Here is a 21,707-nt window from a genome sequence, read left to right as displayed (position 1 = left end):
ATAGTTAGCCACCAAAGCCCATTTTAAAAACACCATATTCTTTAGGATACCTCAAAAATGGTGATTCCCCAGAACCCACTTTGGGAAATGCCACTGTCGCTCAGCAACCCCCTACGTCAGAAGGCCAAGTGCTCAGACCGTGGGGGCCAGGGTTCTGAACGATGATGGGGCAACAAGAAAAGAAGCCACAGGCGGTGGCTCCTCCAGGCCCTGCTCCGTGCCCGGGCTCCGACACCGCCCCCCGCCCGACGCCTCCTGATGCAGAGGCTGTTGGTAACATCGCAAGGAAGACCCGCTCTCCATACTGTGTCTGTAAAATGCCTGGGTCGACACCTCCATGTGGGCCTACCTCAAGGTACCATCTGTAAATCGGCAAAGAAAGCCCCTCGATTCTCTGGCAGGGGGAGTGGGTGCCCTCATTCACTGAGCACCTATGCACCAGGCATGGGCCGCACGTCTTACACCTGTGGTCTCCCACCGTCCTCCCGGCAGTGCTATGAGAGCCACACTGTCATTCCCATTCTACAGGTGAAAAGACTGAGCGTGCCCAGTTCCGGGGCTGGGTGTACGCCTAACCTCTTGGATGGCACAATAAAGAGTTCACTCCCGGGGCTGATGCAGTCTCTTTAAAAGGCCTGGGCTAGGGAAGGGATTCCTTTCTCCACCTTCATTAATCCCCATGCATTCATTCGATGCTTACCCAGCTGCGGAGGAGTTCCACGCGGCCTACCCAACACAGAGGTAGAATGCGCCCAACAGAGGTCACAGACTACCACGCGTAGTCCCCTGCTGCTCAGCCGACAATGCAAATCTGAACAGCTACCCCTGCACCAGCACCCCGGCCGCCCCGCAAGTGCCATGTCCACCCAGGTGCTCGTTCTCGCGGGGCATGGCCTGCTAGACGGACGGGGGCAGGATCAACTCCCGGCTCTGCCGCGCAGGGGCCTGCTCACCTCCTATGCCCTCTGCCCTGTGACCCCCACACCACAAGCCTTCCAGATCCCATGAAGGCAGCCAGAGGCACGTCCCACAGCTTGCTGGATGTGGAACTCTGAGGCGCTGAGGCCCGAGAGCTGCCACACACCACACGGCCCTTGCAGGCTGTTTTCTGCACAAACTACCCATGTACGAACTCCCAGCCACAAGATCAAGGGTAAAAGCAAGATTTGAAAGCCAGGATCCCATTCTTCAGTTGAGCCCACGATGACCAGTCTGTTTCCAATTAGTTTATGAAAATGTCATAAAATGACAACAGCTCTTGGCTCTTCTCAGCGCGGTACCTGAAAATCCATTACCTTCAAGGTGGACTGGCTACTTACCCCTCTCTTGGAAGACCTAACCACGATAAATCTATCTTCAAACATTTTTTAAGAACCAAATCTTTGCCTAAAATTAGCCTCCTGAACCACAGAGCAAAGGCAAACAAAACCAATCGCTTGGCCATGTGGTTGGTTCCAATCCACCAGTTCACTTAACGAAGTTCTCAGTTTGATCGCTTGGGTGTTTATCTGATGGCTTTGGGCCTCTGGAGGGCACTGAAAAGCCCACAATCCCAGAAGGACAAGATCATCACTCTTCCCTCACCCCGCACGTCCCAGCAGGCAGCCCGAGGCTCAGTCCACCCAGATATGAATCGGGATTCCCGACAGCTGCTACTCAGCATCCGGTGTGTCTTATCAGCTGCTGTGTACCTTTCCCTGCCTGTTCACCTCCTGGAGCCCCAGCCCCTTTCTGCACGGACTCAGAACACACTGGAGCTGGCATCCACTGGTTTCCCGCTGGGCTAGGGCCCACGGAGGAGCATCACAGGTAGTACCAGGGAGGGGGAGGCTAAAAGAACAGGGCTTCCGCTTCGTGGGGAGCAGCTCGTCCTAGAAGTGAGTTTTTAGACTGTGTTTTTCAGAAGGACGGGGCATGCAAACTCATGCCAAGAAGGTCCAGGCAGGTGATGTAAATAAATGAATGGGGCAGGATGCAAGACAGACAACAGCGTGATCACAATGAGAAATGACACCTGCCACGTAGCCACTGTGTTGGGGAGGCAGGAGGGAGTGGTGAGGACCACGGAATACTGGGCAGTATGGGCTTTAGTCGAGGGGGCCACTGTGGCTCAGCCCCAGGCCAACTGCTGCCCTCCAGGAAAGTGGGCCCAGCACTGCCAGGTCTGATTTTCAACGTCAGCAAGACATCAAACGTCTTATGCAAAATCTGATGCTCAAATATTGGCAGTTAATTTTAAAAATTTTTAACTCCATGACTTGGGAAAAAAATACTCTCCTGTTTAAAAAAAAAAAAAAAAAGTTTGCAAACGATCCCATACAAACCCTCTGATTCAGGGTACAAAAACCTAGGCTCAGAGAGGTCAGGTGGCTCGCCACGGTGAGAGCCAGCCAGGGGCACGGCTGGGACCCAGATTTGTCCCAGACAGCTACAGGACCTCCACTCGCTCTTGCAAGGGAACAGTGACCCCAGGCACAGCTGTGGCAGGTGCGAGCGGGGTGGGGAGTGGAGGAAGTGTGAAGGTAACATAGGCCATCGGTACCTGCGGTTGCCTTGCTTGCCGGAGATCCCGAGTTTGGAGTGCGGAACGTCTGGGTTTGGGTGGCTGGAGGGGTGCGGTGTAAGAGGGTGGCACATCGGACCACGGAGGCCGGAGCTTTTTTCCCCGACTGGTTCGTCTGGGTCTTCGCTGCCACGAAGCGTGGAGACGGGGAGACCTCCGGATGTGAACACTCAGAGCCTGTGTCTGGATCGTCCGGTGGCTCCCACCCGGGGGCGGTACCTGAGAGGGTCACGCTCTCAGTCCCCGTGGGCCCTCGGAGCCGGCCAAGCGAGTGGTCTCTTGGGCCACAGAACCCTATGTTCAAGGGTCAAAACCTCTTCGTGGTCCACAGAACGCAGAGGCTCTCTCACTCCCACTCAGAGCCTAAGAAAGTCCAGCATTCTAGAACCTTCCCCTGCTTCTCCTCGAGCGAAGCCTGATTGTCAACTAAGAGTTTCCCAGAGGCCACTGGGAGGGTCACCTATCACCCTTGACCAGCCCAGGCTCCCAGTGTCTGAGAACACAGCCTATGACCTGTGCTTGGGCACCTGAATCAGTCAACCCAGGCCCAAGAGCATTTTCTAGAAAATTGGCTCCGAAGCCTCTTTTCCTTCCAAGGCATGTTGGCTGCTGGCTCATAATTAATGACAGCAGACAGGCAAGGACATGCTGGAGTTCATTGGTGGCAGTGGGGGGAAGCAAGGGGCTCAATGTTGCCCTAGGGTTTTAGGGGAGGGGGCTCTGTGGCTCCCGGGGAGCTGATGGGTCACCTTTCTCCCTCCCGAGTCCTCTGCAGAAGCTGGAGTCACTGGGGGCTGACACCCAGGTGGTCTCCACCTCTGGCGGTCCCGGGCGGCCAGCAGTCCGCCTCCTTCACACCCAAGCCCCTCAACTCCCCTGGTGGCCCAGCCCTGAACCTGGCCGCACTCCCACGTTCAACACAGAACAGGAGGGGACAGCAGTCTTCTGGCTCAACTGCAACTCCCCCCGAAGGTGAGAAGGGGACTAGGCCACGTGGGAAGGGGCCCCTTCGGTGCTGCCCGGGGGCTCATGGATCTCAGGAACTGGTACCGTCTCGAGGGCACCCACGTCACCCAGGGTCCAGGACGCTGCCGCTGCTCCCCTGCCTCTGGGGGAGGAAGAGGGGCCTCCTTATACCCCTGGTCCCAGGAAAGCGTCCATCCTGGGCATCAGACACCCACCCATGGCTTGCAGAGCCAAGAAATAAAAAGGCACCTCCTGATCCTCCACCTCTGGCCATTCGGGGCACCAATGAGGAAGCCCAGGCCCAGAGAAGCAGGAAGCGGGGCTCTTCAGCGCTCGCTTCACCAGCCTGAGATGCAGAGACGCGCTCAGAGGACTCGGCTGCCCCCCTGTCCCCAGGGAGGGTCACCCCCCCCATTCACAGTGGAGGCCAGATGCCAGGAGCTTGGGGACACTCGGGTCACAGCCGCCATGAGCCAGCCCGCGCCCCACCCCCAGCCCCAGGAGGAGCCCCCAGCGCAGCAGTCCGCAGAGGATACAGGTGTCCCTCACTGTCTCCACTCCTGTTCTCTGGATTCTGGCTTTCTTCCTCAGAAACTGGAGAGGTCTGGTGGGGAAGAACACTTCTGTATGTTCCCTCCCTGCCCCCTCTCCTGTTTGGAGCCAAGAACTTTGGAAGTCCCTGGAGTCCAATCAAAAGGGCGGCTTGTCTCCCAATATCCAAGTGTTTTCAGCCACGGTGCCACCTACACATCCAACTCTGTGGCACTTGTCCAGGGTTCTATCTCAGGGTTCCCCCACTACCTCCCTGAAGCAGTTTGGGGACCAAGTGTGGAGCGAGGTGAAGCCACCTCTGGGTGCCAGGTCTTTCACCTTTGGTCTCTGTGGTCTTGCCTCCTTACCTCCCCTCTCTTGACCTTAGTTACTCCTAAGGTCACGCCCCTTTTGTCCTGTCCACCCATCAAAGTAGGACACCCACCTCTGCGACCAGCCTCAAGGGGATTCTTTGGGAACCCAGAACACACAAGAGCACAGCAAGTACCCTGAATGGTACACAGCTCTTCACATGTAAGTGGCTATGACTGGTTCTTTCTACAGATAAGGAAACCGAGGCCTAGAATGATCAGTAAGGTTAGAGCCACATGGAAAGTCCGTGTCCGGATGAGACAAGAGCTCGAGCTTGTCAGCTACCTAAGGGGGCCGCTGCACAAGGCCATGTGGCATCAACCCCCACATCCCGGGAACCTGGGCAAAAGGGACAGGGAATCTCTGAGCAATACCCTGAGCATGTGGTTTGCTTTCTTAAGCCCCAGACTCTACCCTGAAGGATGGTTTCTAGGACACTGTCCGGATCAGCTCTTTCCAGAGTCTACTGTTCCTGATGTCAAAATCCAGGCATTTGTGTGAAAGTCCCTCCTTCACTGTGGCAGGGAGTTCAGGAACACGCACGAAGCACACGGTACAAGAAATCCTCAGGCACCTGCTCAATTCCTGCCTTTCCCATTCCATAACGCCCTCTCTCTTCCAAGCCATGTGGGCTCTGTACATGTTATTTCTTCTGCTGGAATGATCTTCCCTCCTTTTTGCCTGGGTAACTAGTACTGGTCCAACATTCCTCCACTGAAGCATCACTTCCTCTGTTAACTCCCCGACATCTCACCTGGTCATTTATCTTTCCCTCCCCTCTCCTCTTCCCTTCCAAGAACTGATCACTACCCATAATGACACATGGTGTGATCTTTAGACTGGTTTCTCTTTCCCCATTAGCCTGAACACTCTACGAGGGCAGCCTCTGCCAGTTAGGCCAACCACACACTCAGGACCTGGCACATTCCCCGACACAAAGCAAGTGCTCCAGAGATGTGGAATCAGAGCATCAGTGCATGAATGGCCAGAAGAACAAAACTCAGGACCACTTAAACAGAGCACATCAAAGATGGGATGCCCGAGAGGGGACATTTGAAGCCATCTCATGTGTCACCCTTCCATGAGCCCCGGAGGTATACCTAAGGCAGACAGGTAGTCAGAGCTCAGAGAGGTATAGGAGCCTCTCCGGGGTCACAGAGCAGGTAGGAACTGGGCAGGATGAACTTTCCAGACTCCTAACTCCTTTCACTCAATGGCTTCTCCACCTGTTGACCTTCTCATGTGGAATGTTATCAGGCTGGAATTCCTATCCGAGCTCTCACTGGGAAAAGAAGAAAGAGATTCAGACAGACCGGCTGACTGCCCTAATAAAGAACACAGAGGAGATGTTTCCATCCAAGAGATATTTAAAAATAAGAGAGCACTGGGGTCTCTCCCTTCTGTAAAGCTGAAAATTCAACAGGAGCAAAACAATTCAGAGAACATAAGGATTTGAGGAAAGCAACCACGCAGCTGAGAGCATAGAGACACAGGGGGTCTCCCTGAAGCCCTCACCATGCAGAGGAGGATGAAGACTCCTTCGGGCAATGCGAATAGCGTGCCCAAAGGCTGGAGGTGGGAACGCACAGGAGCTGTGGCACCAGGGGAGTCTAATTTAGGAACGCCTCCTCGTGGATTTTCATCTTAGGAAGAGAACTGGGGAACTTATACTTCTGGCCATCATTGAGTATCTGGTGAGGGAATCAGCCCTTCTCCAGATTCAACTGTAAAGCTGGACAAAACACACAGAACAACAGTTTTCAGACTTTGAACAGTAGGCCACTGTGATTCACAAAGAAGACCCAATGTGAGATCACTCTGGTCTCTGCCTGGAGACCATCTGGATCATGGCTCAGGGGTGAGACCCAAAGAAGGCACAGCAGTCTGGCTGAATGGAGGAGACAATGGTCAGAGTTCAGGGCTGCTGTGGTGGCTGGAATTAGCAGGGCAGAATCACAAAGAGGAAGGAATTTTAGGGGAGGAAAACAACTCCAAAAATAGTCAGAGGGACCCCTCAAAGTCTTTGCCTGGCTGTCAACCTGATTTGTTCTGAAGGAGCCTCTGAAAAGTTTGGCAGGTAACTGCTACTAGGGACTGTGAGCTAAGCAAGGATTCAGAAGTCTTACAAGATTAGGAGATGTCTGAGTTCCCATCTGCCAGAGAAGACAGACCTTATTAAACACCTCAAGTGTTTAGTTTAGACCCAGAAAGGCAAGGCCTTAGAAGGATTACTTTAACCCTAGAATAAGAACGGCTTTAGACCTGCCCTAACAGTTTAAAGACAAGCCTCTGAAGTATGAAGCTGATTTGTAAGTAAATTAACTGCCTGCTCTAACAAAATTCAACACTTTTCAAAGGAAGATAACAAAATCCAGATGCTCAACAAAACATCAAAATGTGCAGCACGGAATAAAAAACTACCTGTGAGGTAAAGCAGGAAAATATGACTAATAATCAAAAGGAAAATACCGATCAACAGAAACATACAGAAATGACAGAGATGATAGGATCTGCTGACAAGGACCTTAAAACAGCTTTCATAAATAGGCTCAAAGATTTAAAGGACAGTATGAACATAATGAAAAAAAGAGATGTTATAAAAAGGAACCAAATGGAAATTAAAGAGATGAAAACTAGGATAGCTGAAATGAAAAATTCACTTGATGGATTTTTTTAATAAAACAGATTGCATACTAGAAAAAAAGATCTGCCAACTTAATGACAAGATACTAGAAACTATCCAAATTGAAGCTTCAAAGGAAAACAGAGCTGATAAACTGAATAAAGCTTCATTACCAGTTTAACACGTAAATAAAGGGACACCTGGGTGGCTCAGTGGTTGAATGTCTGCCTTTGGCTTAGGGAGTGATCCTGGGGTCCTGGGATCGAGTCCCACATCGGGCTCCCCATAGGGAACTTGTTTCTGGCTCTGCCTGTGTCTCTGTCTCTCTCTATATGTCTCTCATGAATAAATAAAATCTTAAAAAAAAACCACTGAACCAAGAAACGCAATGAACCTCAAACAGGATAAGCACAAAGAAAACTATACACCACAATCAAATTGCTAAAAAACAGTAACACAGATATATTTAAAATCACTCAGACAAAAAAGACACATTAAATATAGAGTAACAATCCGAATGATCTCTGACTTCTCGTCAGAAACATAAACCAGAAGATAAAAGAATGACATTTTTAAATTGTGGAGGAAAAATTTCTCAACCTAGCATTTCATATACAGAGAAAATATCTATCAAAAGAACAAGTGGAATAAAAACATCTTCAGTGAAGAGAATCTTTCACCCACAGGCCTACAATATAAGAAATGTTAAAGGAAGTTCTTCAAGGAGTAAGAGAAAATGGTAATAGATGGAATTCAGATTCAGATAAGGCAAAGGAAAGTACTGGAAGCAGTAAATATGTCAGAAAACATAAAAGGCATTTACTCATTTCTTAATGAACAAACAATTGTTTGAAGCAAACAGAATAGTTGTTGGGTTTATAACTTATGTACACAGAGATACATGATAAGAATAACACAAAGGACAGGAGAGTAGGGAGTGCACTGTTACAAGGTTCTTACATTATATGTGATGTTATTAACTAAATCTACAGTAGATTGTAATACATTAAACATGTATATTATAAACCAGAGAGTAACTGCTAAAGAAAAAGAAGTATGGCTAGAAACCAAACAAAGGAAATTTAAGTTCTTGATTAATATCAAAGAAGTCAAGAAAAAGAAAAAATGAACAAGATGAGACAAATAGAAAAAAGAGAAGACAAAATACAAAATTTCAACCATATGAACAAATAATATTAAATATAATTGGATTAAACACTTCATTTCAAAGGCAGGGATTACCAAATGAGAGAAGAGTGAGAACCAACTGTATGCACACACTTCAAATAGAAAGACACAGAAAGATTAAAAGAAAAAGACCAGAAGGAATCTATTGTGCAAAAACTAATCCTAAGAAAAAGCTATAGTAGCTTTATTAATATCAGATAAAATAGATTTCAGGATAACAGCTATTAGCTGTTATATAAAGAAATTAAGAAATAAAGAGAAAAATATAGGTACTGAACAATTTTAAAAGGGTCACCAAGACATAATGATCCTAAGTGTGTGTACCTAAAAGCAAAGTCTCAAAGTACATGAATCAAAAACTCACAGGACTAAGGGGAGAAACGGCATATCCATAATTACAGTTGAGATTTTAATGCTTGTCTCTCAGTACTTGATAGAACAAGAGTATTTTTTTTTTTATCTGAAAAGGTAGAGATTTGAACATTATTAATCAATCTAACCTAATTGACACTACACTCAGGGAATACTCCTCCCAACTCACTCTAAGAGGCCAGTTTTACCATGATACCCAACTTAGATTATAAAAAAAGAAAAGCTCACTATTGGTTGGAATGTAAAATGGCATAACCACTTTGAAAAAGTTTGGTTGTTTCTTAAAAGTTAAACACACACATATCTTCTGATCTAGTTATTCCACTCCTAGGTGTTTACTCAAGATTAATGGAAGCAACTGCCTATACAAGGACTGGTACACAAATGTTCAGAGCAGCTTTATTTGCATTTGCTCCAAACCAGAAACAACCCAAAAGTCCATCCATAAGTGAATAAAGGAAATTGTGGTATATGTATCTATGCAATGGAATATTCCTATTCATCAATTAAAGGAAATAAACTACTGCTATATGTAACCATGGTTGAATCTTAAAACAATCATAGTGAGTTAAAGCAGCCAGACCCCCACAAGTACAAAAAAGGGGTACATACTGTAAGATGCTATATATGCAATATTCTAGAAAATGCAAACTAATCTATACAGAAAGCAGATCACTGTTTGCCTGGAGATGGGGAAGTGGTGAGTAAGGGATTACAAAAACACAAAAAAAGTTTAGAATGATGGATATGTTTGTTATTTTAATTCCGGCGATGCTTTCAAGAGTGTATACATAGGTCAAAGTTTATCAAACTGTACACTTTAAATACAGGCATTTTATTGTATGACAATATGCCTTGATACCATTTTTAAAAAGTCAGCAGAAATATTTATTTTCTTGATTATGACCATCATCCACAAACCACTGATATTCATGGGGCATGGCTTATTCTAGGACTCTCGTTCCCTAGCCCTGAGAAGCCAGTTTTGGGAGTGATATTAAAAACTAAGTAAAATCTTGGGGAATTTTATATAGAAGTGATCAGAAAATATGTTCTTGAAAGCAAATCACTATACAAATTACCCTAGGTCTTAAAGTAATTTAGATGCCTTTCCAAGAAAAAGTTTCAAAGAAGAAAGTCACTTCTCAGGCAAAGAGGAAATAACCCAACATTGTTTCTCCAGTTCATTTCGTAGTTGGGACTTTCTGGTATCTTTAATGTGTTTTAACAAAGGATAGGCATGGGAATTTATTTAAGAGTAATGACAACAAGTCAATCCATATAATATACCATATTATCAGAACAAAAGATAAAAGTCATAGAATCATCTCAATAGGTGGAGGAAAAAACATAAAACGGTGGCTTGTGACAGAAAATTTCAGTAAACTAGAAATAAAAGGTTAACCTCGTCAACTGATAAAGGTCATTCATAAAAACCTACTTCAGCTAATACTTAATGATGAAAGTGATCACTCTTAATGATGAAAACTGAACCCTATGTTTAGGAAAAAGGCAGAAACACTCACTCATTTCTATTCAACATTGTATTAGATAGAGAGTCCTAACCACTATAGTGAAATGAAAAAAATGCTTTAAAAAATACACACTGGAAAGAAAGAAGTAGAGCTATCTATATCAGTAGAGGACATCAGTATGTACAAGGAAAATCCTAAGAAAATGACCCAAAAAAGCTATTAGAACTAGTAAGTGGACTTGGCAAAATTTCAGGATACAAATCAATATACAAAATTGTGTTTTTATGTAATAGCAACAAATAATTGAAAACTAAAAATCACAATACCAAGAAACAAAGTATTTAGAGATAATTTTATGGAATATGGAATATGTGCAAGACCTTTACTGTGAAAAATAGAAACTACTGCTGAGAGAAAAAGACCTAAATACTTGGAGAGATATACCATATTCATAGATTGGAAAACCCAGTATTTTATGATATCTATTCCCTATAAATTGGTCTATAGATTCAGGGTAATCGTAAACAGAATCTCAGCTGGATTTTTTGCAGAATGTGGAAATCAGAAATTCCCCTAATATTTATATGGAAGAGCAAAGTTCCTAAAATTGACAAATATTCCCCCCAAAAAGGGCAAAGCTGAAAAACTGAGAGCACCTGAATTTAAGATTTACTATAAAACTCCAGGAAATAAGACCATATTGGCATAAACATAGACAAATAGATTGACAGAACAGAAACTCACGTATACTTACATATTCAACTGATTTTCAGCAAAGGATGCAATGCAATGGGGAAAGGACAACCCTTTTAATAAATGATGGAACCGAATGTCCATATGGGATACAATGAATTTCAACTCCTTACCTCTCACCATTCACAGAAGTTAACTTGAAAAGATCACAGACCTAAATTCAAAGGTGACCCAATAGTTGAGCATCTGCCTGCCTTTGACTCAGGGTGTGGTCCCGGGGTCCGGGATTTGAGTCTTGCATTGGGCTCCTTGTGGGAAGCCTGCTTCTCCCTCTGCCCTTGCCTCTGTGTGTCTCTCATGAATAGATGGATAAAATCTTAAAAAAAAAAAAAAAAGCTAACCTTACAAAGCTTCTAAAAGATAATTAAGGAGAACAGCTTCACAATCTTGAGGTGGCTAAGACATTCTGGGTAGGATCCAGAAAGCACTAACCATAGAAAAAACGAATAGATCAGACTTTATAAAAAAACAAAAAACAAAAAACCACTTATCAAAAGATACTGTATGAAAATCAAAGGGCATGCTGAAGACAGGGAGAAAATATTCGCATCATATGTGTCTGACAGACGACCTGGATCTAGAACATACAAAGAACTCTTACTACCTAATAATACAAACACCACAAACACAGAAAGGCCAGAATGCTTCAATCTCTAGAGTAAAATATACAAATGGCCAAGATGCAGATGAAAAAGTGCTCCAAAAAAAAAAAAAAGTGCTCCACATCATCAATCATTAAGAAAATAACAAATCTGGCTTAATTAACATAATGACCACAGCACATTCACTGCAATAGCTAGAATTAAACAGCCCATCGCCTCCAAACATTGGCAAGCATGTGGAGCAAGGAAAACTCCCCTAAACGGCTGGTCAGAGTGTAAGATGCTATAGAGCCATTTTGGAAGATGGTTTGTAAGCTCTTAAAAAGCTTAAACACGCTCTCCCCTGTGATCTAGCAATTTTATTCCCCAGTACCCAAGAGAAATAAACATATGCCCTCAAAAAGCCTCCTACAAACACTTTCGTAGCTGTTTCATTCATAATAGCCTGAAATAGGAAACAACTGAAGGAAACAAGTAAATGGCTAAACAAACAATGGTATTTTCACAAAATGGAATATTGCTCAGCAGCCAAAAAGAACGAACTGGTATCTTTAACAAAGTGTGTGAGTCTTAATGACATTTCGCTGAGTGAAAGCAGCCAGACACACAAGAGTATCCTTGTATGACTCCACTTGTAAGGACTTCTCCTGCAGTCAGTGCAGATCCTTCCGGATACTCTCACCAGACCCAGGGTCCTCAAGCCCAAGCCCTGGGTACCATCTGAAGCTGACAAGTCCAGCCCCTAATTCCACATGGGACCCATCAGCATATAAATCTCTAGACCCAAAGGCCAGTGCAGGGGCTATTTCAACCTTGGCAAGCCAATCTTCTGTTAGATCTAGCCTAAATCTCTCATACCCTCCTAGCCCACATCCCTGGAATAGAGCCCCTCTGACACGCAGGAGGGAAGCTGAGACATCAGTGATATTAGGAGAACGGAAAGAAGGTGGGGGTGTCCCACAGGAAGGGCCCTTAGAACTCGTTTCCTTACAGGCCAAGGGAGAAGGGAGAGACTGAGGGCAGCAACAGGATGGGGCCTGTCCAAGGTCATGCAACCCCAGAATCCAGCTGATCAAAACCCAAGGCTTCTGAGTCTTGGCTTAGTGCCCTTTCCAGCTTCCCACCCCTTCGACCACCGAGGGCAGAGAGGGAACCGTCTTGTCTAGGTGACCAGGGCTTAGCCTGGGCTCGGCCATGCACTGGTTCAGACTGAAGCTGTGTCACGTGGCACTGGCTCTTAGGAGCCACATGACTCAGAGGTGCTTAGAGGTGGGGACAGGACCACTGGAGGACTTGGAGGAGTGATGCCCCCACCTGGAGTCGACGGTAAGGTGGCCCGGGTCAGACCTGGACGCCCGGAGACTGCCCGGGCCAAGCTCACCTTGGCGTTCACCCTCCCCTGGCCAAGCCTCAGCCTGTGGCTCGCCCACCCCTCCCCCTACTCCCCCAGCCCCCAACCAGAGAAGGTACTCACTGATGGGGGCGTGTAAGGCCACGTGCTCCTGGTAGGGTGTGTAGTACTTGTACTGCTTGCCGCAGAACTCACAGGTGTAATTGCCAGTTTCTGTCCAAGGAGAGGAAAGTGTGGGAATGGGCGCCTGGCTCCCATCAAGCAGCAGCAGCATGCTCCCTCCCTCCAACTCCCCCCACCCCCCCACCATCCTGGGACCAACTACAGTCAAGAGCCCACTGAAGTCTGACTGCCTGGGTTCAAATCCCAGCTACTCCACGTCCAGCCGTGTGACCTTGGGCAAATCTCTTAACCTCTCTGTGCCTCAGTCTTCCTATCCGTAAACGGGGTTAGTAATAGGACCACCTTCTAGGATTGCTGCGAGGATTAAATTCATATGTCAAGTGCTTAGAACAGTACCTGGCACACGCTGTTTCTTCAACACACCACCCCCAGGCCCTGGTGCTCAGGAAATGTGTGGTGATCTGAGTTGACCCCCCCGTGCCAACCTCTCGCTCAGCCCCTTTGCAAGCCCTGCCCTCTGCAATGGCCACACTTGGGTCCCTTCGTCTACAGGACCTTCCCCGCCCCCAAGCACCCCCACCCCCAGCAGGAGGGGTCACGTCTTCCTCTCAGGTCCCACCAGACTTTATCTTTACCTCTCTTTTGGCACTGCCTAACTTCTTTCTTCTTAAAAATTTCTGATGTAATATTGTTCACTGGGGGAAAATTATAAAATACTGATAAATATAAATACAAGATTTAAAGAGTAAGAGAAATTTCAATCATCTGTCATTCCCAAACAAAGAGGAACAGCTACCCCTTAGGGTGGAGGGCGCAACCTTGCCAGCCACCCCAGGCCCCACCCCTCACTCCCATCTCATCCGGAGCAGGCTTCTCTCCCTGACATCATCTGTCTGGCTCCGGTGGGCCTTGAATTAACCGGCCCTGATCCATATCCTCTCTGTAACCTGGTGTATTCAATCGACAATACTTTGTGGACATCTTGCTCAATCAATAAATATTGATCCCTACTGCATTTATTGGCTGCACGGTTCCCACTGGACTTTGAAATCTGCTGAGCCAGTCTCCTACACCAGGGGATGCTTGAGATCGTCTCAAAATTTTTCCCTTACCACAAAAAAAAAAAAAAAAAAAAAAAAAAAAAAAATGCTGTGATCTATATCCCTGTAGATATGTTTGGCCCTTTGCTCATTATTTTTCATATGCTGCAAAATAAAGATTATTGTGCATAATCTTGGCTCATTATTTCCTCAGAATAAACTAAGGGTATGCATTTTTAAGGCTTTTGTTAACCAGAGCACCAATTACTTATATCAACAGGTTGGACCAGGGGCGTTTGGGTTGCTCAGATGGTTAAGCTTCTGCCTTCCGTTCAGGTCATGATCCAGGGGTCCTAGGACTGGGTCTCACGGTGGTTCCCACCTCAATGGAGAGTCTGCTTTCTCCCTGTGCCTCTCTTTTCCCTGGCTTGTGCTCTATCTCCCTCTCTCAAAGGAATAAGTAAAATCTTTTTAAAAAAACAAACAAAGGTTGGGCCAATTTTCATCCCAATCAGAAAGATGCGCATTATTGGGGGAACTATCCTGCACTGCCACTTTCATTTTGTATTTGTTTGAGTTTTAAGGAAACTGACCATTTTTCATGTTTAATTCACTGCAGTTTTTGTGACTTTCCCATTTGTGTTCACAGCCAATGTTTCCACGGGCATATTTTTTTTAATTGCCAAGAACTCTGTAGACTAAGGACATCAACAATTTTGTTCTATGTATTACAAGTATTTTTCTTCTCAACTGTGTGGTTTTTAAATTCTGTGTATGTTTTTTCTCTCAATATTGACTTAGAGGACATTTTCATAAGTAACTTTTATAACTGATTCATGAACACTGGAAAAAAATATACTATTTGCCATTGAAGTTCTTAGACCAGCTGTACTAATTATGTTTTTCAAACCCTATATTCCTATTTGTCCATGTGCTCTATTAAAGACTGAATGTTGTGATCAATCCTTCTTTTTTTGGGACGCCTAGGTGGCTCAGTGGTTGAGCGTTTGCCTTCGGCCTAGGGCGTGATCCCAGGGTCCCGGGATCAAGTCCCATATCGGGCTCCCCCACAGGGAGCCTGCGTCTCCCTCTGCCTGTCTCTGCCTCTCTCTCTTTCATGAATAAATAAATAAAATCTTTTTAAAAACTTTTTAAAATAAAAATAAAATAAAAAGATATTTGGTAAATGCCAGCACAAAATGCTGAGGAAAAGCAGTCATGGTTCCTGCCGTCAAGGAGCTTTCAGTCTGGAAAAGGAGACAGAAAAACCAAATAATCACACAAACAAACTTAAACCTGCAGCCACAATATGTGCTCTTAAAGGAGACATTTATGGTGCTATGAAATCCTAACAAGGAATTCAATTTAGTTAAGGAAGCAAGAGCAAGTTCCCTGAGAAAGATAAGAGTAAAAGATGAAGAATTAACTAGGTGTGTCTCTAATAAATCATTATTTCAAATTAACCAGAGAACCTTTGTCTTCTAATAAAAGAAATCATGCCATTTGCTTTTATTGCTATAATTGACTTGATTTTACTTGTTTTATGTTTTGGTTCTTCCTATTTTCATGTTCTACCCTTTCTGGTTTCTTTCCTTCCTTTTCAGTTGTCTGAGGCATGAAATCTTCTGTCTTTCCAACCACTCTGATATTTCATTATTTTCCAATATTCTCCTTTGTTTTACACAGCATGTAAGGTACATCTGTCTGTCACAGATAAGGAGAAAATTATATTTTCAAGTCTATTACCATTGAGAAAGGTAGTTTAACTGTGCTTCTCAAACTTTGAGCAGATTTGAGAATCATCTAGAAAGGCGATTACATCACAGATTGCTGGGTTCCACACAGGGATTCTGATTCCCTGGGTCTGGAGTGGAGCCTATGAATTCATCTTTCTTTTTTTTTCTCCTTTTTAAAGATTTTATTTATTTATTCATGAGAGACACAGAGAGAGAAGCAGGCTCCTTCAGGGGAGCCCGATGCAGGAATTGATCCCAGGACCCCCGGATCATGACCTGAGCCAAAGGCAGATGCTCAACCACTGAGCCACCCAGGCGCCCCAAGGATTCACATTTCTGATAAGTTGCTGCTGGTTTGGGGCGACACCGTGGGAAGGCCTGGTTTAACCTACCCTACCGTACCCTTCACCTATTCCTTCCTTCTCGTATTCTTACAATTCATTTTTAACACTGTAGAATGAACTTTGTCTCTTGCATTCAATTTCATAATGAGACTCACAACATTTTAAAGTTATTTCTAGTTTATCTGGTTTTAACATTGTAAGTCCTCCTGTGCTATGAATTCATTCCTCACAACTGGAGTGTATTCTATGAATTTTTTTGAAGATAGGTTCATAGAAAAAACTGTGTTTTCAAGTCCTCATTTTTCCCTTTACTTATAAATTACAATTTGTCTAAATATAAAATTCTTAGATTACAACCTTTTCCCTCCAAAATGTATTTCATTATCTTCTTGCATTTAGTAGTATACAGAGCCTAAGGCAAGTCCCCCTTGGATCCATCAGTTAGTAACTGGCTTTTCTTATGCCTAGATGCCTGCATATATTTTCCTTTATATTTAAGTTTTAAAAAGTCGCTAAGATCTACTGAATTATGGGTCTCTTTATATTAAGGTAGATGATAGCCCAATCCCCTGTCATCCTTTGACATATGACAAGCCCTTAAGTCTGCATACATGGGTCTGTGTTTAGCAAATGTTTTTTCTCTTGTATCTGGAGTATCTGGAAATGGCTCCCCAGCCTCCATATTCAGCTTGTTTTCTCCTTGTTATCTTGATCTGTTCAGGTCTCTCCTGCCTGTGATTAGTTCCATTTCTGCAGATCAACTCTGCTCTTTACGATGCACAATGTAGGCTGTAACTGTATTTTCTATTTCTCTGCAGTCCTTCACTCCTTTCTCTGCCTCTTTGTTTCATCCTGCTGCTCTGTCACCATAGAATTCAGGCTCCTCTTTCACAGGAGTCATGCTATGGACTGAACTGAGGCCCCACCCCCCAATTCAACTGTGGATGGGTGTCTGGAGATGGGGCCTGTGGGAGGTAATTGGGTTGTGTTGGGGTCATGAGGGTGGGCCCCTCCTATCTGGATCAGTGCCCTTCTAACAAGAGACACCGAGAAGCCTGTTTGCACTGGTCTCCCACCATGTGAGGGCACAGACGGAAGGGGGCCATTTGCAAGCCACAAGGAGGGTTCTCACCAGAACCTGACCAGGCTGGCACTTTGATCTCAGACTTCCAGCCTCCAGAACTGTGAGAAAATAAAGTTGTTTGTGCCATCCAGTCTGGTATTTTGTTATGACAGTCCAAGCAGCCTAAGATAAGTCATATTTTCTTATGTTCACTTGTGGTTGTCAAACAGAATTTTCTTCTAGATTATGTAGTAGGTCATTTTCAGGCATATGCTTTTCCCTCTGAGTCTCCTAAATTCTGTCTTATGTGGAATTTTTACAGTTTCATGCTTTGTATTTTTTCTTTAATTTAAAAAATTTCTCAAGTTACTCTTCCTTAGCCACATGTAAGAATCAAACTGCAGATGAATCTACACTTATCATTTTCAGTAGATAAGCGTGACCTGTCCTTGGGCCTCCCATTATCAGTGTAGACCACTACCACGGTAGTGATTCTCGGATTTGCAGCTGGAGAGCAAGCTGATATGCAGGACCCCTGTGGCCTACTCTCTCCTTCTAGAAGGATTCCTTTGCTATCATGGCTCCAGCTTCCTTCTCCCTAAGTACCCAATTCTTCAATTTGCTCAGATGACGTGGATATGGAAGGTACACTTCCCAGCATGCACTGCTCCTGGGTTTTTTCCTCTTCCGAGATCCACAAAGCTCAACGTGTGGCAAAGTCCCTTCTTGGGGCTCTGTGCCTCCCATGGCTCCTCTTAACTCTCTACTTTGTCATTTTTAGGGTTCTGTGACCTTGGCCTGGCTGAAACCCAAGACGTAGCATTCTTATCTCATAAGGCAGCTCCTGAGTGGTAACAGGAGATGCTCACACTATTTTAGCAATCTCAGTTCCATAATGTCAAGCTGGGAACATGCAGGGAGCCAAACCCAGTTCCGTTTTCTCAATATAATTCCCAACTGCTTATGGTGTGGGTCAATTCCTCCCAGGTCCTACCTCTGGTTATCTGCACGACTTAGTTACCGATACACAGAACAAGTTTCATCTAGTTCTGTACTTTCCTGGGCAATAGGTACCACTTATTTAATGCCTTCCATGCATGTGTTAAGGACTACACTGACTCCTTTGCAAACATGACTTCATCCAATCTCCATGACAATCCTGAGAGGGGAGTTTTCTTGTCATCACCCGATTCTTGAGTTAAGAAAACTGTGGATTAGGGAGGTTATAAAGCATGTAGGGCGTCATACAGGTAGTAAGTGTAGAGCTGGGGTTCAGAGATGAGACGCTCTAAAGCTCCCACTCTTGGCCATCTCTTGGCTCACTCATTTGTTAGACCCTGAATACAAGCCAGGGGCTGGGCTAGTCCTTCCAGCACACATCCTCCAGTGAACTTACAGAGCAGAGAGATGTTCTTGTCCCCAACTTACGGATGAATCAAAGGACACTCAGAAGGAGGTAAGTAAACAGTGAACTGATGATGTCAGCATTCAAACCTGCACCTGATTCTAATTCTAGTTTCATAATTATGATGTTATAGATGGAAGGGCAGTACTATCCTGGGGCAGGTGGTACTAAGACGGCAGGCCGCAGATTCTACTGTCCCCGTCCCGTGTCTGTCTGCGACTGTCCATCATGGAACACGTCTGGTTCACATGTGGGTTTCCCCACAGTTTAACTCTTAGCAGTCTTAGTATTGAGAACTTCATTTTTTTTTTTTTTTTATAGAGAGGAAACAGGTCATATGCAGAGTAAACACATGATGAGCACTGTGCTAGCCACTTCCCAGATCCTGTTCCAGTTCCAGAGTGCTTCAGATTTCAAAGAAACCAACAAATCACCCTCTCCCATGAAAGAGGAGAGAGGGAGAAAAAGGAAGGGGGCGGTGGGGTAACCCAGTCAATGCCTTCCAAACATCAGGGCCAAGCTCCGCCCCAAGGAGCATCTCCAGCTGGCTCTTTGAACCTCTCCGTTTTCCTGCCCTGAGATTTCCTCACGCCTTCATTCAGTGTCTGTGTGATATTTTTGCAAGCTGCCTTAAATCCTTATTGTAATGAGAGTCAACAAAGGTCTTTTCTTGTGTGGTAAGCTTGGAGGGGGAATGTGAGTCCCCCAAGAGCTGGACTAGCACCTCTCAGGGGCCGACTCCACCCCATCCATTCTTCTAGAATCAGCCAAAATGGTCCTCCTAAAATGTCAATCTGAGCAAATCCCTTCCCCACTTGGTAAATTCTCTAGCTCATTTCTCTCAGAGTGAAGTCAAGATGCCTTCCTCTGGCATTCAAGGCTCTCTAAGATCTGAACTCAGACCCTGATTTGCCTTTCAACTCCCTAGAACAAGCACTGTCTCTCCCACCTCCACCCTAGGAAGCAAGAGCTCATGCCCCACCCTGGGCCCCAGCGCAGAAGCCTCCCTGACTCCCAAGGTTGGTTAGGTACCTCCCCGGCCCCCACGGCTCCCTGTGTTTCAGGTTATGCTTTGCTGACCTACTGTCCCCTCCCTGTGTGAAGTACCCAAGGGCAGGGCCACAACCACCCCAGCCACTGCTGTGTTCTCAACCACATTCAACACAAGTATGCTGAGAACAGGTAGGGAGCAAGCAGGTGTGGCTCCTGCCTGCAGGAGTTTAATGGGACAAGGACAGGGTGTCAGCACGCGGCTCCCCCCGACGGCTTCTTGTGCCGATGAACCCCTTCAATTGCAGATGACAATAAGCGTTTATTTTCCGAGCACCTATTATGTACCAGGCACTGTGCTAACAGGTGATTTACATTCATGATCTCATTTAATCCCCCAACAAACCTTCGGGGAAATGTAGTCCTCATTGACAGCTGAGGCGCCGAGGCTCAGGACGGCTAACAGACTACCAGGGCACCAAGCATGTGCTACATCCACTGCCCTGACCTTGACCCTGTGCTCTTCTGCTCCTCCTCGAAAGCTGACCTCCTAAGACTGGCCCATTTGACAGGTGGGCAAAGTGAGGTATAAGGAAGCCAGGGGTCACCGGCCAGAACCCTGTTTGTGGGATGAGTGGAAGCCACCCCCTTCCAATGGCAAGCCACCACCCTCCAGCCCAGCCCAGCCCTAGAGAGAGGCCCGCATACTTGGCCCGATTTTCTGGAATGGTTCCGGGGGTTCCTCCTTCACCTCGTCAGTGGCCACAACACCTTGGTCGAAGGGGTCTGTGGGAGAACACACAGCCCTTAGAGCCCTGGTTACCGGGTTTTGGGAGCCCAGCCGGGGACAGGGAGGTGGGCAGTCACCAAGGACTTACCTGCCCGATTCTCAGGGGCCCCTTCCACACTAAACACTGTGCCCGGGCGGGAGGCAGCGGCCGCAGAAGGAAGGAAGCAAACAGGAGCCCCGTTAGTCCCTGCCCACAGCTGCCTCTGCCCAGCACTCCCAGCCTCCGGGACCCAGGAGAGCCCTCTTGGCCAATGTGAGCGCCCCAGAAAACCAGGGGCCACAGGAGGGCATATCCCAATCAGGATGCAGCCTGTGCCTCCGCTCGTCATCCTCCCCATCCTCCCCATGGCCCAACCCGGAGGTGGGCAGACGCTATCTGCCCTGCCTGTTTCTGGATCGCTGACAGCCACTCGAGGGCCCAGGGCAGGGGAACAAGAGGAAGAGACCAGGAGGAGAAAAAGAGGACAAGCCAGTGACAATGGGTAGCGGGGGCCTGGTTGTCACAACCTGCGACGGGCCAGGGTGTGGGGCTAGAGAGGGAGCCCCCTCCATCTCTTCCAGGTTCAAGACCCTATTTCTGGATTGAGATTCTAAAAATAAATTACCTAAATTTATTGTTCTAATTTCTAACAATATAACCCAAGACACTAAAATACCATCATTCATCTTAAAAAACTGGTTTAATTTCATCAGAGCATGTGACTACTCGGTATGAAATTGTAAAATGCATTGACATGAAATTGCTAAAATTCGACGGACTGACCTACAAAAAAATGGCAATTTCACTTGGGTTACCCTCACCCGCAGTATGTATGGGGACCTTCTCTCTCCCCAAATCCTCAAGGGTCGACCACTCTCCTCATGGTCTGACTGCCACCTGACCTTCCTCAGGGGTGGGAGGAGAGAGAGGACACCTGGATGGAGGGGGCAGATGAGTGGCCCTGGCCGGGCGCAGGGGTGAAGGGTTGCAGGTGCCACTCCTCACGTGACTCTACTTGCTACAAGTGAGGGACCTAACTCACCATCCACGGCGTGTAGGTCTCGGTGTTCCTGGAAACAGCTGTAGTACTTGTACTTCTTCCCACAGATGTCACACGTGTACCTGAAATTGTCTGCAGGGGATGCAAAGACACATGTAGTTACTGAGACTTTCGTCACTTGGGGTGGGGGTGGGGTTTCTTGAGGGGGAGGGCAGCTCGTCTGCCTCAGGAACCAAACACGGGACTATCCCACACTGGCCCCAACTGGTGACCCATGGACAATCGGTCCTGGGAGTGTTAGGCTTTTTCTACACCAGGGAGCTAGGAGAGCCTCGAAGCAACTTTCAAACCAACCCCCAGTCCCACTCCTAGTGAGCCAAGCCCCTAAGGGCCCGGCCCCACCTCCCCTCTTGAGGTTACAGGAGAGTAACTATCACCGA

General features: G+C 46.4%; 1 protein-coding gene across 7 annotated transcripts in view; it reads right to left on the bottom strand.

Moving 5' to 3' along the window:
- ZNF618 (zinc finger protein 618) overlaps positions 1 to 21,707 on the bottom strand; it is an 85,548-nt gene that overhangs the window by 24,128 nt on the left and 39,713 nt on the right. For 3 of the 7 annotated variants that reach the window (XM_077913025.1, XM_077913027.1, XM_077913026.1), the window contains 6 exons: positions 21,310 to 21,399; positions 20,376 to 20,411; positions 20,206 to 20,283; positions 13,555 to 13,614; positions 12,920 to 13,009; positions 2,543 to 2,782 (listed from right to left, as the gene is read on the bottom strand). In XM_077913025.1, the coding sequence (XP_077769151.1) occupies positions 2,543 to 2,782; positions 12,920 to 13,009; positions 13,555 to 13,614; positions 20,206 to 20,283; positions 20,376 to 20,411; positions 21,310 to 21,399 (594 nt within the window). The remainder of the gene's footprint in view (positions 1 to 2,542; positions 2,783 to 12,919; positions 13,010 to 13,554; positions 13,615 to 20,205; positions 20,284 to 20,375; positions 20,412 to 21,309; positions 21,400 to 21,707) is intronic. The other 4 variants (XM_077913028.1, XM_077913029.1, XM_077913030.1 and 1 more) reach the window with 2 other exon arrangements.

This window comes from Canis aureus, chromosome 10 (assembly GCF_053574225.1).
Source record: "Canis aureus isolate CA01 chromosome 10, VMU_Caureus_v.1.0, whole genome shotgun sequence".
Taxonomy (NCBI): Eukaryota; Metazoa; Chordata; class Mammalia; order Carnivora; family Canidae; genus Canis; species Canis aureus.
This window is presented reverse-complemented; position numbering and strand designations above follow the sequence as displayed.